General features: G+C 40.8%; 3 protein-coding genes across 9 annotated transcripts; 2 read left to right on the top strand and 1 right to left on the bottom strand.

Moving 5' to 3' along the window:
- The first annotated feature begins 3,268 nt into the window (after positions 1 to 3,268).
- Positions 3,269 to 10,203, top strand: slc25a33 (solute carrier family 25 member 33). The gene is made up of 7 exons (XM_076095203.1): positions 3,269 to 3,495; positions 5,175 to 5,348; positions 6,430 to 6,507; positions 7,478 to 7,578; positions 7,899 to 7,965; positions 8,503 to 8,783; positions 8,888 to 10,203. The coding sequence occupies exons 1-7, from the start codon at positions 3,455 to 3,457 to the stop codon at positions 9,085 to 9,087; spliced, it is 942 nt and encodes a 313-aa protein (XP_075951318.1). The 5' UTR covers positions 3,269 to 3,454; the 3' UTR covers positions 9,088 to 10,203.
- Positions 10,204 to 12,179: 1,976 nt separating this feature from the next.
- Positions 12,180 to 16,328, top strand: LOC142953274 (uncharacterized). 7 transcript variants are annotated; one of them, XR_012954933.1, is made up of 10 exons: positions 12,180 to 12,317; positions 12,587 to 12,695; positions 13,339 to 13,377; positions 13,463 to 13,771; positions 14,113 to 14,421; positions 14,534 to 14,848; positions 15,092 to 15,244; positions 15,320 to 15,393; positions 15,555 to 15,591; positions 15,687 to 16,328. XR_012954933.1 is itself a non-coding variant. In XM_076095199.1 (10 exons), the coding sequence occupies exons 1-8, from the start codon at positions 12,210 to 12,212 to the stop codon at positions 15,361 to 15,363; spliced, it is 1,386 nt and encodes a 461-aa protein (XP_075951314.1). In that variant the 5' UTR covers positions 12,180 to 12,209; the 3' UTR covers positions 15,364 to 15,393; positions 15,555 to 15,573; positions 15,687 to 16,328. The 7 variants fall into 7 exon arrangements, 5 of the variants coding, with proteins under 5 accessions (XP_075951314.1, XP_075951315.1, XP_075951312.1 ...); XR_012954939.1 differs by having other exon boundaries at positions 15,690 to 16,328; XM_076095199.1 differs by having other exon boundaries at positions 15,555 to 15,573.
- A 423-nt stretch (positions 16,329 to 16,751) lies between these two features.
- Positions 16,752 to 20,420, bottom strand: LOC142953452 (uncharacterized). The gene is made up of 7 exons (XM_076095211.1): positions 20,113 to 20,420; positions 19,834 to 19,932; positions 19,361 to 19,389; positions 18,911 to 18,936; positions 18,752 to 18,805; positions 18,597 to 18,659; positions 16,752 to 18,125 (listed from the first exon to the last, which is right to left on the bottom strand). The coding sequence occupies exons 1-7, from the start codon at positions 20,192 to 20,194 to the stop codon at positions 17,918 to 17,920; spliced, it is 561 nt and encodes a 186-aa protein (XP_075951326.1). The 5' UTR covers positions 20,195 to 20,420; the 3' UTR covers positions 16,752 to 17,917.
- Between the last annotated feature and the right edge of the window lie 34 nt (positions 20,421 to 20,454).

Below are 20,454 nucleotides of genomic sequence, written 5' to 3' on the forward strand. Positions count from 1 at the left end.
GTGGTCTAATAGGCCACAATAATTAATAGCACCTGTGTGGATGTGCAGGGTCTTTAACCTGTCGAGGAATGCTTTTCTTTGCATTTCAAGTTAATTCAAAGTTGTTTACTTAAGACATAAAAGGCATTAAAATAAAGATATTAAACAAGTGTAAAATAAAATCCAACTACTGTAACTGTTTCAGTGCATGTAGAAACGGGCAGGCAGTGACTTTGAACACACACACAGGCTAGATGCATAGTATTCACCATGTAAAAGTCTTTAACTGCTCTTGGCCTCTGAGCTGAACAACACTTATTTATACAGGAACAGAATAATTTGACCCCTGACTTTGGGACCATAAATAGTACAGGAGGACCCTCTTTAGATGTTCTTTCCAGAAGGGAACTCCTTCCTGTCTGAAAGCCAGTGAGATGTTGAGCCACAACTGAAGGTTGCTATACGTCCTCTGCTCTAAAACTTGTTTCCTCCTTGCTTGCTGCTTATATTTGATTTACAGTTGTTAGTGCATTTTATGCGTAGATTCAATTTATTTCCTATTATTTTTTTGTCTTGTGCATGTAGTTATGAAATACTTTGAAGAATGTTCCCAAGCAACCAGCTACATGTGAATACAATACACGTTGAAAATAATAAATGGCACTAACTATCCCTTCAAAAAGGTTATAAGCTAATTAAAAAGCAGTATCTAAATAGCAGGGATATTATAGTACATTGGGTTACACTAAATTGCAAAAACGAAATGAGCATACACACTTTAAAAACACCTTAATCACACTTTAAACTTTAAAAGAATGTAGAATAAAGTCGATATGAGAGCGACCATTTAAGCTTGACTACCTCGTTTTTGTATCGTAAAATGTCAGTGAATGTTGCCAATCAAAAAATATTGGCAGACTAGCAGACTCCCCCTGAGATACCACTGGAGGTAAGGCAAACAAGTTCTAAGCTTTCGAAATTAAATATATTTAACTGTACTTTAGCCCGGCACCAGTGGGAACAAATACTGATGGGAGTGGTGTGGGTGTGTGTGTGTGTGTGTGTGTGGTGGGGGGGTCTCTCTCACTGTTGCACCACTCTCCAATTACTTTGGCAGTTTCGCTGATACAGTAAGTGAGGCATTTTAATCCTTGCAATGGTTTAGCTTTTTATATGAGGCACAGGATTAGGTTCAGCTAAATTTATTTGCACACACACACACACACACACAGCTGTATGTTTCATATTGGGTCACATGGTGTCAGCATTTCCAACTTACTATAAAACCATAACAACCAGAAGATCATCCGGTCTCATTGTTGAGCATTAATTCCTCGTGTGACTGAGAATCGGTGGTGAAATAAGTATTTAGATCCTTTACTTAAGAAAGAGTACCAATACAACAATGTAAGTACTCCATTACACGTCCTGCATTCGAGATTTTACTTGTTAGACTTTTATTTTTGCGCTCTTTATATTTGCACTCTCCCTACACTGTACTGCAACTGCTGCTCAGGATAAATCAAGTTGTATCTTCGCTTATCTTGAGAAGTATTATTAGAACAAATGTACTGAAAGTATCACAGTTAAAGTACTCCTTGCCCTTTGGACTGATCTCATAATATAAATGCAACAATGTGTAAGCAGCTTTGTACAGTTGTAGCTGGTCGAGGTGGATATTAGGTGATGAGATGATTTATGGTGCAGGAAAGAAGAAAAAGCTAAATCCTGCTCGACACATTTGTGTAGTACATGCCATAAATATCTCAAATTTGTACTTAAAGTGGCAATCCTTAAGATTTCAGCCTGGTGGATTTAGAATTTCTATTTGAGTGAAAACAAAGAAAGAATCTTCCAGTTTGCCATTTCAAAGCTACTACAACGAACTTTAAGTTTGTGTTAGTTTTGACGGTCCCAATGGACAAAAGCATTACTGTTACTGAGTACCCTTTTACTGCAGCAGAGTCAGATAGCAGGCCCCTCGCAGACCTGGCCCCGGTTGTTGGCTCCCAGCGGGGACTGGCGCAGCAGCGGGGTAATGCTCTGCTCCTGGCCGGAGGAGGAGCTGCTGAGGAGGAGCGAAGCCGGATCTGGGGCTGGTTGCTGCTTGAGGCCGTGGTCGAGTCTGAACTGAAGGAGTTTCTGGTGAACCTGCGCAATTTTGTCTGATTATGCGCATAATCTGATCTGGTGGCACCATTGACGAGCATTGAGAATAACTATATAGAAATGGCCAATCTCCTCACTGGTGGTCTTGTTTACTCATGTAGAGACCTAAGTACTAAATTGGGACTGTTTTATAACCAGTTAAAAGTTCCTCACAGTAACTTTAAGTACAATACTGAAGTAAATGTACATAGTTACATAAATACATTTGCCAGTTGAAAGTTCAATTACAGAAGCATTTCATGTTGGTATGACTCATATAAAGGGCACCCAAAACCTGTTTTGCAGTAAGTGAAATGCACTTTATTGCTCAAGCACATGTTAACACGCGATGACAAACCTGTGTTGTGATTTCAAACAGGACAAAAAGAAAGTGCAGCTGGTTTGACGAGACAATTTTGATATAATGACAAAGATGTTATTGCACAGACAAAAGAACAAACAAAGTGCTATTATTTTTTTGTAGATTTATAGCCTCAACAGGGTGACAGCATACCAACTTGTATTACTCACCGCTCATTGGTGTACAGCACATCCCATAACATCACATGTCTATTATGTCACACAATCAGGCATGGAGTCATATTTCAATAAAATCAAAGGCCCTGTTGTCCTGAGATCTTCCTTTCTAAAAAGATGTGACCATCCATTTCCTATCAGAGTAGGAACAGCCACTAATAGTTTGATGGAAAGTCAAAAAAGACAATCGGTCTGTTCCCAACCAGACTTCACTGAGAAACCTTTTTTCTCAGTTTCATAACGTTTTTATTCTCATTATGTCGCATTCTTATTATTCATATCTACTTCACAAGTGAAGTGTGAAAAAATAATCTGGTGTTTTTTAGTTTAAAAAAAAGTTTTTTAACACATTTTAGTCTCTATATTTAATGATACCTCATTTTAAGACTAATTCATTGAATACTAGTTGTCAATCGTGCAGAGTGAAAATTTACACTGAAACCAGTGAAGGTCAGGAGGAACTCGGAGGTACAAAGTGTTGTTCTCCTGTTGTTTTGTTCATATTTGTTGCTGGTAATAATTGTCCATCAACATGAGAGAAAAGACCAATCGCTTACGGCAGTGAGCACGTGTACCTACGTCACGGACAACGCCCCCGTCCGGCCCCCTGACGTAAACCGTGAGCAGTTCCTGAGGTCAACCACTGCCGCTCCACCGAGCCGGGTAGAGACAGACAGACAGACACTCACGCGGGGATCATACAGCCGTTGTTCTTCTCCTTCTCTTTGAACCAACGAGATTTGAACAAGCGACACGACACGAGTATGGTGGCTGTTTGAAAAAGAAAAGGATGGCACAGAAAGACACTCTGCTGAACCTCTTTGCAGGGGGGTAAGTCTCATTAATGTTACTGCTTCTAACCAGAGTAACGTTATTAATAGCTCAGAGGTTCATGTAACACGACATTGGGTTATGCGATGTTTGTCACATAAGTACATCTGAGTATCCACGTATAAATGACTCGTTAATCTAACGCATTCTCGGCATTAGAGAGTCAGCATGCTAAGGGTATCCGAGCTAGCTCGTGTTAGCATAGCACAATCAGCCGCATTCAACACAGGAGACGTTTGTTTGACTACGTTCTCAATTATGCTGTAAACGCACGAGACGAAATAACAGCTCACTACAACATTAACTTCTTAAACTTAAACTAGTTATTAAATAACGTTGTTGTCGTGGACAACGAGCCCGCGGTACATCCGTGCGGGCGTTTGCTAACACCTGCTAGCTACAGTTAGCTAGCGAGATAACGCTGTTAAATGTGTCGTATTCGTGTTGTGAGTTACAACGCGATGTAAGATGACACACTGCGTTAGAAATGACGCTAATATGTGTAATACAAGACTGTGAAGGTGGCGCGGTCATAAGAGATGCCGGCGGGCTTTAGCTAACCTTATGCGATGTCCTTTGGCGTTATGCAACGTTTAAAGTGGAGACGTCCATGCTCGCGATGCTAGCTAAACTCCTCATAATGACATTAAGGCCTGTGACGTTAAAGTCGCGTTTAAAAAGCACAGGCTTGTTAAAATGACGCCATTTCACCCTTGAAATATCAACTGTATAATAATACGACGATGATGTTGACAGCTTTGTTTAACTGCAGGCAGTCTTAAAACGTCCAGTATGTGGAACCTTGGAGAGATGTGTGTTTACCTGTCGAGGTTACTCAAAACCAGTCGAACTCGTAGAGCAGCCTGTTGTCGAAATACTAACGACAGCAATACGTAATGCACACAATGTAGTACTACAAACACACTGGTTCTTTTCAGAGGGCCCACTCTCTTGCATTCGCAGCCTGGATTTCTTAACTTTGTGGCTACATGTCATGGCCACGACAATTCAACACCGCATTGTGTCATCATAGTTGCATGTTTGTCAAATTAGGTTATGGAACATGGAACATCCTGTAACACTGAGTATGATTCCATGTCTGTAATTCAATAACAAAGCACTCGGATATGGGTGGACAGGTGTTAAATAATCATTGATGTAATTGTGTCAGGTGTTCCTTTTGCTGAGATGTTTGACTCTGTCCTCACAGCACAGAGGCATAGTCTGATCCCTTCCAAACTTCTAAGCTTGTCACCGATATGTTTACAGACACAGTTGATAAAGGATCTACCAATTTGAACTGTAGATCACTAAATGAATGAATTTGTTTTGCTGGAATAGGAAAACTGGCATAAATAAAACAGGCAAATGACTCCGTCCAAGTGCAATTAAAGTGTCTGAGCCATAAAACCCTCTGCACCAGATGTGTTGGGTTAACTCTGAGTATTTCGATTGCACAGCCAGAGACCGGTCTTTGACCATACTTGTTCATTGCAGTCGGCCATAGCTCCTCGGCTTTGTTATGATGGAAGAACACTCTGCTCAGTCAAAGCCAATATGAGTATCCTTGCAAATAGAAAACCCACTCTACTTAGGTTACGTTCATCTATTTGCTTGTACAATGTAAAACACTCGAAAGTCCATAATCCTTACTTTTTTGTATTATTATCAATTTGCAGATGTAGTGGTACGGTGGGAGCCATCGTGACCTGCCCCCTGGAGGTGTTGAAAACACGGTTGCAGTCTTCTGGTCTCGCCCTTCGACCCATCTTCCAGGTCCATCTGGGCACCCTCAGCGGCACTGGAGTTATTCGACCGGGTACAGTTACTCCAGGGCTTCTTCAGGTTCTACGGTAAGACGTTTGTCTTTGATGTGTTGGCTGTTACTTGAGGTAATTGCATTTTTCTAACTGCAAACAAAGGTACACACAGTTGCACTTTCTCCTTAGTGGGACATTATTGGGTCATTATTGTAAGCTGGCTACCTATTATAGTTACAAAGTGACGCCCTGCTGAGTTTTACCCCGCGAAGACCTCAACGTTTAAGCATAACTGATGTGTTGACATTACGAATTATAATATATATGTATATGCAATATATATATTCTTGGAATAGTTGTATTAAGTCATGTGCTGTTCTTTTGATTTAGTCCATGAAATTACTTTGGTCTTAAAATTCAGACCTCAAATCCTACATAACGTGAGGATCTGGACCCTCCTGTTTGGTGTCTTTAACCAGCTGTTTGGGGCACATTGTGGCACATGTTTTTTTTGGTGTGTTGTCCATGAAAGTAGCCTTTTTATGACTCTGCTTAGGTTGGTAAGAACTAAAAGCAGCCCCAGTGGGCCAAGACGAAGAGGGGGAGGTTTTATCCAGGGTGCTCAGTCAGAGTCGTATTACACTAGAGGGCTGAACTAGTCTGGACTGGTCAGCTGTTGCTGTTAGCTGTTTAAGTTATATATCAATATGCATATTACCTCAGTAGTGAGCACTGCATTATTGTGTTTAAACTCATTGTTGTTAAGGTGTCCGGGTATCAGTGAGAGAGAGGTGGAATGCGTGCACACTGCTTGAGAGACAGGTTCGCATTACAGACACCAACACAAATTGCAGTTTCACCCTCTCCCTCTGCGTAGCCCCAGACAGACCTGAATATCATCTGGCGAGTGAAGTTCACTCCCTACAAAGAGTTTAAAAAAAACCTTGTGGGGACGTGGCTGACGTGACAGGTCACTGCCGAGAGGTCTGGGTCTCATGTATACACTTGGTTAAACCGGCTCAAGTGAACAGAACTGGCGAAACACAGCGGTGGGGTCAGTCCTACACTGACCTTTTCTGTAACACATGTAGAGACAGCTGAATATGAATAAAACCTGTGAATATATGTAAACTCAAATATTAGTGTTTTGATTGGTGGTTTTCTTTTGTTTCAGGTCTATACTAGAAAAAGAGGGACCAAGATCACTTTTCCGTGGTCTGGGGCCGAATCTTGTTGGTGTGGCCCCGTCAAGGTACAGTTGAATCAGTGTCTGCACTCGGTCTCGCCACCATCCCCACCCATTGCAGTTTTATTTAACAAAGACCTGACACTATGGCAGTCTCTGTGTTCATGATACCTGCCAGTTGGGGTACAGGTTATTGATGATGCACATTGAAGTGATATTCAAAAACAATAAACAAAGCAGAGGCCAAGAAGGTGGCAGAGAGTGTGTTTCTCTGTAAAGTCTGTTGTTTTGATGTGGCAAAACACGAGTCCTCTGTACTTGTATTTGATCAAACTTAACACAACATAAAATACAAAAAAGGAACTATGTTTGTTTAACTCTGCGACACTAAAGTATCGCACATGGTTCTGACGATGGCTTGATAGTAACTGATCTGCCTTAAGTCAAAACAAAAGTTCAATATTATGTAGGTACATATTGTTTCATTTTCACTGTTTATTTTGTAGTGTCAACAAATAGTCTGGCCGTTGGCATGTTTTCTCGTGGTTCATAATCTAAACTCAATGAAACCGTAAAATGAACAGTCCTGATGCATTTGCCATAAAATGTTGATTTAGACTTTGGGACTGCGTTAAACTGAAAAAGGTTCATAGGTTACGTATGCTTTCCCCACATGGTTAATGAGTAGCTGCAGCATGATCCTTCGCCCAGTGATTCCACTGTCACTCTATTCCACTGGCCAGCTTGCACAGGCTCACTTTCACTGCAGCCCTGTGGGCATCTGTGGTGCTTATTCAGCCCATTCTGGTGCAGTGGCAGTTTGTTCCAGAAGTAGAGAGAACAGGCATTGGGAAACAGACTGCTCTGGATGCACTCTGCCAAAGGCCAACACAAGTCCAAATGGACTCTTTTTTTTTTTTTTTTTTGCAGAATTGCCCAGTTCACATATTGAAATGCATTCATTTAATCACTGTGTTCTAATTCTTTATAGCTGCTTCTGTGTAGAGTCCTCACCCGTTTGTTCTCTGTGTTTCAGAGCCATTTACTTTGCTGCGTACTCAAAAGCTAAAGAGACGTTCAATGGGCTGTTCGTCCCTAATAGTGGAGTGGTGCACATGTCCTCTGCTGGTGTTGCAGGTGAGCAGTCTGCATGTTAGCCTTTGTTTATATGCTTATATACAGCTGTAACATGTAATGCAATCCAGGGCCCTGCAAAAACAGTATTGCTAAAGCGTATGTTTTGTCTACCCTGTGGATGACATAACAGAATGCCTCCATAGCATTTTTGAATATAAAAACAAACAGACTTCAAAAGGTCAATCATTACAAGGCTAATATTTCTGACTGCAGCATTTTTTTTTTTACAGATGTCATGAGTTACATTGAGGGGATGAAATTAATCTTATATTGAACTGCAGTGTAAAACTGAATGTGCTTCTTGACCCCTCTGCTCTCAGCTTTCGTTACTAACTCTCTAATGAACCCCATCTGGATGGTCAAGACCAGAATGCAGCTGGAGAAAAAGTGTGTACACTCCTAATTTCACCTATCATGTGTGTACTCATATTTTAGCTCTAGTATTCTGTGTTAGGGCTGTGTAGAACAATCTGACTTATTTTAGGGTAAATTACTCCATATAATGTGACCTTTAACAGAAACCTTTAACAGACCTCCACGATGGTGTCCTTGTGCAGTTTGTGAGACTGAGCGTGTGACCCGGCTCCATAAATACACAGTCTGACGCACTGTCCTGCGTGCAGAAGAAGAGTCTATATTTACACTACAGAGTACAAGGCAGTAGTATCATGTGAGGACTCAGGAACAGATCTGTCTGTAAAGAACACCTGTCCTGTGGCACAGAATTCAGTCAACTCGTTCAACTCAATAAGGAAACTCCAGGGGGTTACATACTTCCTCAAAGGGCTGAAAGTTGATTAATCACTTTGACAATAAACAGAAAAACAGATAAGATGATCATTAACAGTTAGAATTGCTGTTGTTTCAACCTTTCCACCAAATGTGATTTTGGCACTAATGAGTCTGACCGTCTCTCCTCTTTAGAGCCAGAGGAGAGAAGAAGATGAATGCACTGCAGTGCGCCCGATATGTTTACAACACGGAAGGAATTCGGGGCTTCTACCGAGGCTTGACTGCATCTTATGCTGGCATCTCGGAGACCATGATCTGCTTCCTCATCTACGAGACACTGAAGAAACGCCTCGCCGAGCGCCAATTCGCCTCCTCAAATGGTGAAAAGGAGAAAGGGGCATCCGACTTCCTGGGTCTGATGATGGCTGCTGCTTTTTCAAAGGGTTGTGCGTCCTGCATAGCCTATCCACACGGTAAACACTAACATCCGTTGTTTGTCTCTTGCAACACAACAACCTAATGTCAGGAAGATGTATTTGTCTATATGACTAATACTTTTTTTTTTTTGTCTCCACAGAGGTAATTCGGACAAGGCTGCGTGAGGAAGGCAGCAAGTACAAGTATTTCTTCCAGACGGGGAGGTTAATAGCTGTGGAGGAAGGCTATGCAGCTTTTTATAGAGGACTCGTTCCACAGCTAATTAGACAAATCCCCAACACAGCCATCGTCCTCTCCACGTATGAACTCATTGTCCATCTTCTTGGAGAATCAAAGTGAAGAAAAAATGCTGGATAGTTGGGATCCTGACAAACAATGGATGCCACACAAAACCCCAAAACCTGCTGCGCAAACGACTTTTGAAAATGCAGTACATACATTTTATTTAATGTGGTGCTACAGAGACTTTTATGGTGGAGCTGAAGCAGGTTGTACTGTTATCCAAAGAGCTAAACACATTGTTTTATTGAAAGCTTGTTGTTAGGAGTTTATCAAAACAACTAAAGAAGTCATGGTTCTTAAACTGAAACTCCAATCCTGTGGAAAAAAAGGTCATCTTCTTAGAGAACTAGTGTTAAGTTAACTAAATTATTGTATATTTTGTTCTTTTATGGCATTGTTTGTTCCATTTTATCGGTGGTAAATGTACCAGCAGACATGATTGCACAGGTTGACTCTTTTGGCAATTCAGATGAAGTGCTACTGTTAGTGCTGCTCCTTGAAATGTAATGACCACCAATCATTTTGAGTTTTTCTGTTTCACAAATTCACTGGTTTTGAAGTTTGATTTACAGAGAAATGTATCATATTTTTCATTAATATATATATATATATACATACATGCAGGCTTATCTGTATGTTTTCTTTGTGGAAAAAACCTTTTACAATATAATGAGAACTTGGATGCCTATTTGACCAATGGCTCAATAAAATGCATCAAGAAACAATTTCAGTTATTCACCCAAATATTGAAGAAATTATTTCATTATTACAAAAATGTACAATTACTGTGATGAAAGCACAAGGGACTAGTTGGCTGGTTCTGTTCTGAAGTCCAAATATTCTGTTTGATTTAATTGAGAATTTCTAGTCTGTGATGACGCCGAGATTTTGCTGGAAAATATTTTTGGAGGAAAAAGGTGTCTTCAGAGCTTTCTTAAAGGAGTTCATCCCACTTTTAGGATTATTCTAAATGTCTCCAACCTAAAACGTGCCGTATAGGCTCTGCTCTCTATTTGAAACATGCTTTATGCTTCGACTGAACATCAAGATGTGTTTTCTGTTCACTTTCGTCCAGTTAATTTAGGTTGCTGACATTGTGTTACCTTTATTTAGTAATGGCTGCCTCATGTACAGTCTTCCACATATGTCTATAAAAAAAAGAATCACCCCGTGGACATTTTTGTACTTATTTTTACAACTTTGAATCAGAGTAGAGCTCATCTTGTATCACCTTGAGCAAGATTAAAAAAAACGTTTGATGCCAAAGTGAAAGGAAATGTGTACACATTGAGCTAAATGAAATATAAATGGATGGATGTGGAAGTATTCACCTTAAAGTCGGTGTTGAATTGTAAAGGCACCGTAGGCAGCAATTACAGACTTAAATCAGTGTAAAAGTTTGTCTATTTTTCGTAAAATTGATGACGTCAAATTGTAAAGGATTCACGATTCAACAATTTTCCAGTCCTACAAATTCCGGGTTGGATTGAGGTCTATAGACTCCGTTTCGGTCATTTCCACGACTCCAACCGCTTGGCTTTGCAGCCTCTGTGGTTTGAATGGAAAATATATCTTCAGCCAAGTCGCAGTTCTCTTTCAGACTTTTCAGGATATCTATTATTTTTGCCCACTGCCTTCGCCAGCTCTCCATGCCAGGGCCTGACTCAGTCAGAGTCAGAGGCTCTGTTCTAAATGACTTGTGGTCTATCATGGACGCAAATGAGGTACTGAAAATGCAAACCCATTTGGTTAGAATACAAACGAGGAAGGAAAAAACACCCTAAGCCAAAGGAAAGCCTAGTCATCTCTGACCAGGAAACGGGAATTCATTGGGTTAGTCACTTGGCGTGTGAAAAGATTTCACATCTCGGGCATGAATCAGCACATATGTCTTCTTTCTGATGTGGTTTTTGGGTGATTCATTCACATTGTCCTTTCTGTCTTGGAAGAACAGGCTCATGACAAAAAGGGGAGGATGTGGGAGGATTGCAGCAGGAGAATTGTGTTATAGATAATTCTTTGGATGGCTATCTGTGTCTACAATAGTGAAGGAGGTGCTGGTCACCCTTTTCCGGCTGTTCTTCCCACACTCTGAACTGTTTAACCTACAACAAGGTAACACCTTTAGGCTGCCAGGTTGTGAACAATCCCTTCTGCTGTTCTTTCACTTCCTCATAGATGAAGGTTACTAAATGTTACAACAATTGTTCTTTATAGTATAGAATTCCCTTTCTGTGCCTCCACAGACTGTGTTTCCTTGCCCAGCCCTGGTACAGGAATAGTAGGCAAACAAAGAGATTTTGTACTAATAAGGCTGTAACTTTGTAATTGAAGCCTTTACGTCCTTGATAAAGATACAATATAATATTTAATGCTAAACATATAGACCTAAAGTAAGTATAAAAAGAACAATTAATTGCAGAATTCATTATTTTGCAAAAGACAACTTGATTTTGTTGACTCAAGAGTGCTGAAGCCTCAACTGAGTTTAAGAATGTATTTTTTTGCACAGAACAAGGGTTGTGTATTTTCTTTTCTATTTCTTGACATGCAATGCGTTTCAGCTAAAAGCCTTCCTCTGGGTGCTGAAATAAAATACAGCCACAGTCAATAAACACGGCCTGTCCAAGTTCACATTACAAATATAGGAATCCAATCAGAACCTCTCGAAAAGACAATTCAACTTCGTCAAATTTTAATTAAAAAAAAAGGGAAAGGACTAAATGATTTGTATTCTCACCTTTGACAATGCAACAGTGTCCCTTTACTTTATGTAGGCCTATTCAAATTATGTTACATTAAATTAAACTGCTACTCCTACTACTACTAATAGTTCTGCAACTATTACTACTACAACCACTACTACTATTACTACTTTTACTAATATTACTTAGTTTTTCCTGCATTGTAATTCAGCTCTTAGCTTCTTTAGATAATACAGTTTAGCTTCCAACTCTGCCAGTTAGACATTTCAACTAGAAGGGTTTTCAGCGGTGCAGGTCAATGCTTTTGGCCTTCAACATTTTTCAGACAGGTAGTCTCCCATTTCTGTATTTTCAGCAATTTCTTGCGAATCATTTCAGCTTTCAAACGCATTTCCTGCAGGAAATACATTTTCTAATTGTAGCTACTGCCCTCTACCGAGTAATGACCCTCCAAGGAGACACTAATCGGATTAAATGCAGCGCTGCGGCTGTGGTGACCTCTGTCTGCCGCAGGGAGAACGACTCCACTGCTCAGCTCCGGAACTCCCGAATGGGCGACGTGAGGAGGATGGTGGCCTAACGGCGAGTACTTTTATTTTCACAACGTTATCCTGACAGTGTACGTCGTGTAATGGTGACAGCCAACCGGACTCATCAGCAGCTTCACTTTTTTCTGGTGACAATAATTAACTGTTTGCATTAGTATTAGTATAATGTCTTTGCACCCCGGCCCCGTCAGAGTCAGTTGGGTTAAGTTACGTAGCTAGCCGTTAGCTGTTTGAACGTTACTTAGTTAGCCGAGCTGACCCTTTGTAGCACACAAGCTAGCTAATGTTTTGTTCGGTCACTAGCTTTCAGCGGCTGTCTGCGTCATCACCACAACGGGCACCCTGACCACCCAGCCGTCTGATGGAAGGGTGAGGGGAGCCATGCTGAGGTTCCTCCACATCCCTTTAACCGGTAAGCTAATAACGGGTGGTTACGGTCGTTCGTCAATTAACGCCACCCCTGACGCAGGACCATCTAACATATGTAACGTTAACGATAGCTTATGGTTCATGTGATTATGCAACAGGATAACTTAATTTAAATTAGCACAATTCCTTTGGTTAGCGTACTAATACATTGTAAGAGAAAACGCCATCATCTTGTATCTGTTTATTGCGGCCATCTAACGTGAGCTCAAAGTAAAGCAGTCCAATACAACAGCCCTGTAATAAATGTTACCCTCATTAAGGATATGATGTTCAGTGGTTGTTGTAGAGAGGTGCTGTTACTAATGTATGGTTATTTTGGGTTGTATTGTTTTGAGGGGTATTATGATATTTTGGTCAAGCTCATGCCATGGCTAAATGGGGTGAACAAGGTGAAAATCTCAAACTACAGCCTTTGAAAATAACTATAAAGTTGAATCGACTCTTCTCACTTCTTTCAACCGAAACTGAACACACTGATAAAGGGGACATTCAATGCAGCACTGTTGTATTAGATCATATTAGTTAGTGTAATGTTAGGTGTACCTAATGAATTAGCGACTGAATGTTAATAGTTGACATTTCTAATGGATTTTAATCTGTATTTTTTGTTTGTAATTTCCTCACAGGCCTGTTAGGTGTTCTGTGGGATGGAGTTGCTGCTTTTGGTATGCCTGGGATTGATATAAACCTGCTGCATCCATAGCTGGTCCCACTCTCTCTGTCTCTAAGTGATTTTTCTCTGATCCACAGGTGGGGTCAGACTAGTGGACGGGGAGAACAAGTGTTCTGGCAGAGTTGAGGTGCTCCGCCATGGCCAGTGGGGGACTGTGTGTGACCATGGCTGGGACCTCCGGGAGGCTGATGTGGTGTGCCTGGAGCTGGGCTGTGGCTTAGCTGAATCTGCCCTTCATGGTGCAGTGTTTGGTGCAGGCAGTGGAGAGATCTGGCTGCGGCATGTCCAGTGCTCCGGACACGAGGCCAGTTTGACACGCTGTGCTGTCGTCCTTCACAGTAACACCTACTGCACCCATGAGAAAGATGCAGGGGTGAAATGCTCAGGTGACAGCCCACTCTGTTCACGCGTTTTATCCACCAAGGAGCAGTGCGAGATGGTTGAGTGATTTCTGCTGGGTTGATTCATAGAGGCTACTCTGGTCAGTGACCAGTTGGACATGTATGCATACAAATTCATATTCATACTGCATAAAATTTTCAGGAAATCTGAAATTGTCATCCAAACTCCTTTCTGCGGTGGAATGAGTTCCCAAACTCAGCAGAATCCCACTCTGTCTTCAAAACTCACTTGAGGACCCATCTCTTCTGAGATTACTCTCTACCCTTATTTACATTTTATAATTGCATGATCTGATTCACATTTTGTGATTAATCTTTACTCACAGGTACCCTTTTAATGCCCACCCTCACCCTCCTGTCACCTCACACTGTGCTCTCTCCTGGCGAGGCTGTTCGCTTTGGCTGCAGTGTTTTGCTGGGTCACCACCTCAGTGACTTCCACCTGTACAAGCATGGAGTGTCTACACCACTGGTTACACAGAGGGCGGACCAGACCCAGACCAAAGTGGAGCTGACACTGTCCGACATAGAGACTTTCCACCAGGGCAGCTACAGTTGTCTTTACAGGATCAAGGGCGGCTTCCGCTCTCAGCTGCTGAGCTCCCCACCAAGCAACTCTATAAACATCACCGTTGGTGAGTCACAACCGCATCGTCTTATCTAATTCTGTTGCACCAGTGCCCACTCCAAATGTCTGTATTACCCTGAATACCATAACCAATTAAATTCCTTTTTGAACGATCACAGTGGAACTCCTGACTCCCCAACACTGGTACAACACGTCCACCGAGGCCCCGGCTGGTTCCGTCATTAAAGGCCACAATTTTAACATCACCTGCTCCACCCCGCAGCAGTACCCTGGAGGTTCCTTCCAGCTGCGCCTGATCCGCTCCAACGGCACAGTGCGCCAGTCCCTGCCCGCCCTCAGCCCGTCCGTCACTTTCACCTTTCCCAACGCCCAGAGCTCCAACGAGGGATACTACTACTGCCTGTATCGGGTCCAGCTGGGTGGACGCACCTTTGTCTCCAGAGAAAGCCAGCCCCTGCCTATAGCCATCAGAGGTGACACTGATAGTATGATAGAGACAGATTAAAGATCAGTAACATTGGTAAAGAATAGCATACGTATGTGTTGCCAAAAAAAAACAGGATACCAAATTATTAATATTTATCATTTAGATTCTATGTACAGATTTTTTTTGTGTTTCTCGTTTTCGACTGTATTTGAATCACATAGCCGCAGCGGTAGATGAAATCCCATTTATGAAAACCCATCCTGTATGTAACGTCTCCTCCCCTCCTCAGACCCAGATCCAGTACTGAGTCCAATGGTGATCAGCTGGCTTGTGTCCGGCCTGACATTTGTTGTAGCTGTCATCGTTTTAATCATTGTGGCCAAGGTGCTGTGTAACAACAACAAGAAGAAGCCCACTGAACTGGAGCGAGAGACCAGAACCTGTAAGTTCCTTTGTCCCTTTTCTCGATAACGTCCTGTATGTCTGCCCGGACTAATGGATGTGTTTCTGCTTCCAGGTGTGGATAACACTTATGTTGCCTTATCAATTAACAAGCTATGACGGGGTATGCAGGCTACCATATCACTAAAGGTATTGAAGGTCATGATTGTTGCACATAACATACATTTTTCAAGCATTTTGTTTTCGTAATTAATTTAGATCACTTTGTAGTCTGTTTTTATTCAACAAATGATTTTTTTGTTAGTGTCAAAAATCCACATTAAATCTACTGTGATTCATTGTTGTTTCAGTGAAAACTTGCAAGGAGGGGTGAATATGTTTTTATAGGTACTGTAATATTTGATTTGTCATTGTCCGTGGGCGTATTCTGACTTGTGCCACACTAGTAAATTAAAGTGAAGCATTTTGTTTCATCCTTTAAGCAGAATCACAAGTGAGAGGACGTTCAGGGGGCTCGGACAGCGTCCATCGTGGATTCAGTCGGCAGGAGACGTAACACAGAACCAAACCGCTCAGTTGGTCATCCATCCACCTCTGGAAAGAGGCACCCCCTAGACCCAGTTCAGTAGTCTGGATAAGGCAGTTTTTACTGGACTAACATTGACCTACATCACACCAAACTTCAGGCTAGTGGTACTGCTGGGAAATAATGGATGTGATTGGCTTTAAAGCCTTCTATTACGATGAGATGTGAACTAAAAGCCACAGTAGATTATTTCCAGTTCAATATCTGTAGGGGTTCCAGCTAGACTTCAGATTTGGCTACTGCCATGACACCAGATGTGTCGAGTGACTAAAAGCTAAACTGGGGAAACTGATGCAGATCCCTCAGGTCTGTGTAAATGCATTGTAGGACATTTGGTATTTATCACCAAGTAACACTAAAGACGGGCTCTACTAGCTTATTATGTACTCGCTTCCACAGATCAATGATCCTTAAAGGATTAGAAAGTGTTTTTGTATTTTAAGTCTAACCCAATGCATCTTCTGTCATTTACAATATGTAGATCACTGCACTTGAAGTTAATAGAAGCTGTAGTTAATTAAAACATGCTGTTGTTGGAGCTTCTGGGTTCAGTGAGTTTTGTTTGACAAATATTTCTGCATGAACTGTAGGTTGGTTTATCGCATCAGATCCAACGACATAAGAGGGGAAATCTTTCAACATAATGGTCGATGGACTGCACTTGCAACCACTCAAAGTGCTTTCACACTACTTGTCGTCATTCATATGCTGATGGTAGGGGCTAACATGCCCACCATCAGGACTAACATCCACACACACCGTAGGCACAACTTTGGGGTTAAGTGTCTTGGGGACACATCGACATGCGAGACATGAACCGCCGATCCTTTGATTGTAGGACGGCCCCGCTCTCCACTAAGCCACAGTCGCCCCAGTAATGCATAGTATAATTCATTTATTTCTATGTCCTCAATTGCTTAAACATTGTTGCTTTTGAATAAATTACTAGGCGCTTCAAATGTTTCTATATGCAAGCTCTTTTAATAGTTGAAATTATGTAACAGCAATACAAAACACATCACATCAAACTCTACAGAATGTAAAGGTTGGATAATATAAATGTAATATCTCGACTGGAACAAAGCATAAACATGTCATTACAGCTTGTACAAATGGTTCAATTCCATATTTTCACCCAAGATAAAATGTTACTACTTATTAAATGCTGAAAAAAAAACAATTAAATCCCAATTATTCCTACAAAACCACTTAGGCACTTGTAATACAGCTGGTCTGAAAACTGTACTTTTTAATATTTATTTCTGATAACTGACAAATGGAAGCAGTGTTTTGATACTCAACAGCAGATTGATTAATGCACTGTGACACGAGTTTAGCCGTTTGTTTGGTTTCGAAACATGGACCCAATCTGTCCTATGTATTTTAGTGCTAAGAAATATATCTAAACATTGATTTAAAATTTGGTGAAATGACAAATTATCTTGATGGAAGCTCAATTTTAAACAATGGCCTATGAAGTCTGAGAGATTTGTGTCCAATTTTGTATGATGTGGATTAAAAAAAGGTGAGATCTTCCCATGCAGATGGTTTCATTGTGAATTGCTGAGACTTATAGTATATTTAATTGACTGAGGCTAACGACGATAAAATGGGGTTGACTGGCATTTTGAGATTCTTTACGCGCAAAAACAAACCTTTGTCAACATCAAAATGTCTCTTTCTAAATATCAGACATCTTATGATAATGACATCAAGATCTGTGGAGATGTAATATGCAACTGTGGCATAATATCTGGAAATGTAATGTAATTTCTTGACATATTTAGCCCTGCAAGAAGTGGTGCATTGTGCTGTGGAGGAGCTGTGGATGATCTCACTGAAACTGTCCAGGTAAGAGGAAGAAAGCTTCTCTGTATTTCTGAGTGATATGTCCTAATAAAGTGGCATCTTCATCTTTTCTAGTAGTGGTCATATAGTAATGCTGGTTGACTATTATACCCAGAAACATAAGCAAGCAAGTACACTGCAACTATAAAGCATAAAAATATTGCATAAAGCCCAATCTCAGCAATGTCTAAAATAAAGGCATCAACCAAAACACATTCATCCAATTAAACCACACAATTGTATAATATCCACATCCACTGAGCATGAACGAAAAAAAAATCATTCTATTGCTTTGATGGATTCATTTGACTCCATACTGGAAAAGACTAAGTAGAGGAAGGCTGCCACAGCCAGGAAGAACACAAACTGAACCCAGAGTGGGATGAGGCGAGATGACTTCACTGCCTTCGGAGCCTCTGGAGATTTCATGGGTGTCGGTGTCATGTAGGAGTTACTGTAAGTCGACGGCTTGTCGTACATGCTGGGCCTGAAAGAGAATGTAAATTATCCTTGAGCACATTCAAAAAAAAATAAACATAATTGGCTAAATGTACTTGTCAAAAGTAAAGTGAGTGTTACCGTTATAGTTTACATTATTCAAATGTTATTACTGATGCATTAATGTGTACGTAGCATTTTACTGTTGCAGTTGGTCGAGGTGGTACTCGTATAACTTTATATATTATATGCTGTTGGGTAGTTTAGTCTGAAACCACATCATAATTTATAAACTCATACATTTTGGATGTAAAATCTTAATCTTTAAAGTAACCAGTCACTATAGTTGTCTAATAAATTCAGTAAATATTACAATATTTACCTCTGAAATGTAATGGAGTATAAAGTAGCATGAAATGGAAATAGTCAAGTAAGGTACTTGCAGTAAAGTAAAAAAGGTGCCACAAACAAATTTGCTAATTTTAACCGACACTATTTGACTTTGTATAAATACACTTACTCATCAACAAAATCCCTTCCTCTGTATTCAGGTGTTGGCCTTGAGTAGCTTGAGTAGGATTGCCTGCAGAGAGTAACATAAAACAGAACGCGTGGAAGCTTCTCACCAACTGAGACAACAACTACTGCAAAGACGTATATATTTATACAACTTACTCATGTTCAAATTCCCTCTCACTCCACTCTGGTCTTGACCTCATGTAAGAGCCACTAGAGACACAAGAAGACGTTTTTATTTTTCAATTTGATTTACTGAAATATAAGAAAGGCGACGAATGTTTGGAGCTGACATTGGAGGACTTAGAGAGAACTGACCTGTTTACTGCGCCTTCACTCCTGACCTGCAAAACGGCAAACAGTGATCAGAAGTAGTGAAGTGTTACACCAGTGTCGATACAAACACTGCATTTAATTTACATTACGTTTCATTTATATTTGTATCTCAGGCCCTTCCATGGGACACCCCTCCTCAATAAGATTAGAAAAACAAATGAGCAGTAAGTCCTTTTTCATATGCACATGTGATTGTGGTCTGTATAAATATAAGTATAATTTACTTGACATAACTTTATTTTGTTGTCAAAATCAGGCAACAAAATCTCTCAGACACTGGCCCACTCACCCTAAAAGTTTAGGAGACCCACAAATTCTAGCTGACATGCAAAAGGACATTTTCCCCCCAACAGTCTTCATCAAATATTTATCTTTATTTATAAGGCGAGTAATAATAATAAAACTAAAAACTGCATGGACAGATGTACTTACAGGTGTACTGTATTCATAGGTGACTTCCTCTGAAATGAAAACACAAACATGAGGTTAAATGTCAGCGCAAGTCTACATTTCCATTACACCATTACCCACACAAGTACAATAATTGCTACCCAAGTATATTTTGCCGCCCTTAAACAAAAGACATCTGTTCATTAATACAGTTAAGAACTCATCTAGCTAGTTAGTGGTGGACCACCTGATCAACATCCTCTCTTGTTAATTAAAACACAATAGCAGCACAGATGTTTCCAGTCTTTTGGCATCTTATTTAATAGACACAACTTTAGAATTTGTTTGTAACAGTACAGTTATAATGGCAAAATATTACAGTTATAAATCTTGATTATATATTATCAGACTTCTGGTACATTTGTGGACTTGTGTATGCACTATACCGTCGCATTTATTTATCAAAGTAAAGCTTCAGTATTCAAGTGTAGGTGTTAGATAAAAGTATAAGTGACCCTCTTCTCTGAAGTAGGTTTTATCAGATGATTCTTTCGGTCGTTTCCCTTTGGCCATGGCCTCCTTCAGCTTCTTCTCATACAGACTTCTGGTGGAGTCTGGGAACAAACAAAAAGTCATTTGAGAGATGATGAACAAGTGTACAAAGACAAACACAAGAATTCAACCACTATTACAGGGGTAGAGTGAGTTAACACGTAGCGGGAGGCCTGTGAAGTTAACGTTGATTCAAAAACGGGCGCAAAGTAACCGTTGACTGTTGACTGCGAGTCACTCACCGACCACAGGCCCGTGCTTTATCCCGTATTCATCCAAAAGGTCGCTAATGTCCTGCGCGGATTTACTTCTTAGCGAAGACATTTTTGTAATTGCATTTACTCGTTCAGATTCCTGTGATTTGTTATTTTTTTGGTGTGTTCCTGTTTCGTTAAGCTGTTAGTTTCAGACCAACAATCTTAACTCCTCCCTCCGAGATGACAGGTAGGAGCTCGTTTTGGGACGCGGGTGGTAGGGACAATTCCGTGTGGAGTCGAACGCTGGTTTAGAAGCATAGAGAGGGTTAAACCCCGCTCTCCTTTGTTGACCCAGGTGTTGAAAACATTTGCGCTTTCCGTCAAACG

This window comes from Anarhichas minor, unplaced genomic scaffold (assembly GCF_050575085.1).
Source record: "Anarhichas minor isolate MPS153535 unplaced genomic scaffold, ASM5057508v1 ptg000003l, whole genome shotgun sequence".
NCBI lineage: Eukaryota > Metazoa > Chordata > Actinopteri > Perciformes > Anarhichadidae > Anarhichas > Anarhichas minor.

Coding starts and splice junctions, on each gene's coding strand:
- LOC142953452 (XM_076095211.1), bottom strand. CDS start 20,194: ATGTCTTCGCTAAGAAGTAAATCCGCGCAGGACATTAGCGACCTTTTG. Junction 19,390..19,833: donor AACCTACTTCAGAGAAGAGG/GTCACTTATACT, acceptor TTTTCATTTCAG/AGGAAGTCACCTATGAATAC. Junction 18,126..18,596: donor GGAAGGGATTTTGTTGATGA/GTAAGTGTATTT, acceptor ATTCTCTTTCAG/GCCCAGCATGTACGACAAGC.
- LOC142953274 (XM_076095199.1), top strand. CDS start 12,210: ATGCAGCGCTGCGGCTGTGGTGACCTCTGTCTGCCGCAGGGAGAACGA. Junction 12,318..12,586: donor AGGAGGATGGTGGCCTAACG/GCGAGTACTTTT, acceptor TTCGGTCACTAG/CTTTCAGCGGCTGTCTGCGT. Junction 13,772..14,112: donor TGCAGGGGTGAAATGCTCAG/GTGACAGCCCAC, acceptor CTTTACTCACAG/GTACCCTTTTAATGCCCACC.
- slc25a33 (XM_076095203.1), top strand. CDS start 3,455: ATGGCACAGAAAGACACTCTGCTGAACCTCTTTGCAGGGGG. Junction 6,508..7,477: donor GTTGGTGTGGCCCCGTCAAG/GTACAGTTGAAT, acceptor TCTGTGTTTCAG/AGCCATTTACTTTGCTGCGT. Junction 7,966..8,502: donor AGAATGCAGCTGGAGAAAAA/GTGTGTACACTC, acceptor TCTCCTCTTTAG/AGCCAGAGGAGAGAAGAAGA.